Here is a 2804-nt window from a genome sequence, read left to right as displayed (position 1 = left end):
TTTCTCCCTTATTACAAATCCTTGGAGAGAAATGGTCACACTATGAGAATGCTGGCCTGAAAATACTATGAAAGAAGACTGGTACAACCTCTGGAGGATGAAGGACCATGTGGAGCAGAGGTAGACAGTATCTAGAATCAGCATGCAGAAATGTAAGGCCATCTTGAACCTTTCAGCCCAACTGACCATGCAGAAGATATGCAACCTCATTAATGAACCCATGTGAAATCAGCAAACTACCTGTTCTTAGAATTATGATAAATGAAACTGCTGTTTTAAGCCACTAAGTGTTGTGGTAATTTGTTGCATAGCAATAGACAATTGAGAGGTATAATCTCTCTAACCAAAACTATGTGCTGAGCAAGACCTTCATCTTCTTAATGGCTTTTCTGAAAGCATTATTAACCTCTCTATTCCGTAGACTATAGACAATGGGGTTCAACATGGGGACTATTATTGTATAGAACACAGATGCCAATTGGTCGTTGTCCATAGAATGACTAGAACTGGGTTGTAAGTACATGAAGATTACAGTTCCATAGAATATGGTTACAGAAGTGAAGTGAGAAACACAGGTAGAGAAGGCTTTCTTTCGTCCCTCTGCTGAGCGCATCTTCAGGATGGCAATGAATATGAACAGATAGGAGGTCAAAATAACTGTTAGTGCAAACGAGACATTGAATGCTGCTAAGATGAAGAGCACAATCTCATTTGTGTAGATGTCAGAGCACGAAAGAGCCAGGATTGCAGGGATATCACAGAAAAAGTGATGGACCACATTGGAGCGGCAGAAAGAGAGACAGAAGGTAAATCCAGTGTGGAGGGCAGATTCAATCAAGCCCCAGACATGGCAGCCTAGGGACATTTGAACACATACCCTGTTGGTCATAGTGCTGGTGTAATGTAAGGGTTTACACACAGCTGCATGGCGATCATAAGCCATGACAGCTAGTAGGAAACAGTCGACACTGGCAAAAGCCACAAAGAAAAACATTTGAGCAGCACATCCCCTGTAGGAGATGACTTTATCCCCTGTGAGGAACCCAGCCATCACTTTGGGAGTAACAGCTGAGGAGTAAGCACAGTCTACCAGAGACAAGTTACTGAGGAAAAAATACATGGGAGTGTGGAGGCAAGAGTCCAACAGAATTAACATGATAATCCCAAGATTTCCCAGGAGAGTGATGAGATAAATAAGAGTGAATATTATGAAGAGAGGGACCTGTAACTCTGGGGTGTCGGTCAGTCCCAAGAGTCTAAATTCATTCACTTCTGTGCTATTCTCCATGGAGGTCATTTTAAAATTGTATTTCACCTGTCAAAACAAGAGAAGCAAAATGGATAAATTACTAATGCATGGGAAATGGCTCACAGCATACCCAAGTCACCATGATGCCATTACTAGTGCAAGGTTGCCAATAACCAAGAGACTGCATCTTCTGGCTTCCATCTTTCAACTTGTAAGTGTTTGCACACATTTATTAGTTCCTGACTTCACTCAGATATTCCAGATGCCCTTATCTTCAAAATATCTACTGTTTATTTTCATTTGGGTTGAAAGTTTCTTGCTTTCTCTGTTAATTACTTGGTCATCACTGAGCCATGTAACACTCATATTAATGGAGCACTTACTATGTGCCAGGTAGTCTGAGAATAATAAATACTACCTCATTTAATCTCCCAGCTGTCCTGTTAGTTAATTACATGAGAAAAACGATGTGCCAATGCCTTTCTGGATGTGAAGTTCTATAAAGATTGTCATTTAAGCAATTGTGATCCATTTGAGATCTAAGAAAGAATAGTTTCCCTTTTTTTCCTCAGAGAAAACTGCCCTCTTGAAAGATATGCCCACCCCAAAAGTGTAAAAATTTCTAAACTGTGACCATTCAAACATCTTGCTTCAACCTCTTGAAGGAAGTAGCAGAGAGTGGAGAAAGATGCTTGTCACCATTTTATCCCCTTGGGGAGCAATGTAAGTGTCCCTGAGCTTGAATTTCTTCAATAAATAAATAAATAAATAAATAAATAAATAAATAAATAAGGCATGTGTTTCCTACTCTTGCACAAAATTCTTACAGCAATTTTAAAAGGTGCACTCTCTATAGAGAGGCAGCATCTCGTGTTGGTAAAGAACATGGTCCCTGGGGTCATTCAATTCTTACATTTCCACTTGCCAGGTGGACAACCTTTGGAAAGTCACAACTTTTCTGAGCCTCAGTTAAAAATAGGGATATTGATAATAGGATTTTGCAAACTTGAAGAACTTAATGAGTTGGCATGTTTAAATCACACAGAATACTGCTTAATACATAGTTAGCATGCAAAAAGCCATAAGTTTTATACTATTATAAATAAAAATAAAAATAAATATTATTATTATTATTATTATTATTATTATTATTAATAGTAGTAGTATATAAGATGGCTGAAAGAAAGTAACAAAAGAAACCTAGCAAAATGGTTGGAATCACATTATTAAAGAAACTTATGTAATTTCATAACTTAAATCCAAATTTGCTTAAACAAACACTATTTTTACAAATGTTAACAAAAAATTGGGGATCTTTTGCTGTGGATTCTTTGTTCTAAAAAGTCTAAAACATTTGCTCAGGAGCCTTGGGAAAGTTTGTGCAAAGTTACACATGAGAATATGTTTTAATAATACAGGACCATGAACTTCAGAATGTATTTAATAAACAGGCACAATAAACAATTCATTCAGTGATTCACTCACCCACTTATTTATTTGTTTGTTCACTCATTGCCTCAACAAAGATTTATTTGGTATTCACCATTTTCTGAGT

The 2804-nt window shown here is 37.4% G+C and overlaps 1 protein-coding gene across 1 annotated transcript; it reads right to left on the bottom strand.

Annotated features, from left to right (window-relative positions):
- Positions 1 to 349: 349 nt before the first annotated feature.
- LOC311628030 (olfactory receptor 5B2-like) lies at positions 350 to 1297 on the bottom strand (the record flags this gene model as incomplete). The annotated part of the gene is made up of 1 exon (XM_084894904.1): positions 350 to 1297. The coding sequence occupies one exon, from the start codon at positions 1295 to 1297 to the stop codon at positions 350 to 352; it is 948 nt and encodes a 315-aa protein (XP_084751030.1).
- Positions 1298 to 2804: the final 1507 nt, after the last annotated feature.

The sequence above is a fragment of the Pipistrellus hanaki genome (assembly GCF_964339955.1).
Source record: "Pipistrellus hanaki genome assembly, chromosome: 9".
Classification (NCBI taxonomy): domain Eukaryota; kingdom Metazoa; phylum Chordata; class Mammalia; order Chiroptera; family Vespertilionidae; genus Pipistrellus; species Pipistrellus hanaki.
The sequence above is the reverse complement of the archived record's forward strand: the minus strand, read 5'-3'. Positions and strand labels throughout refer to the sequence as shown.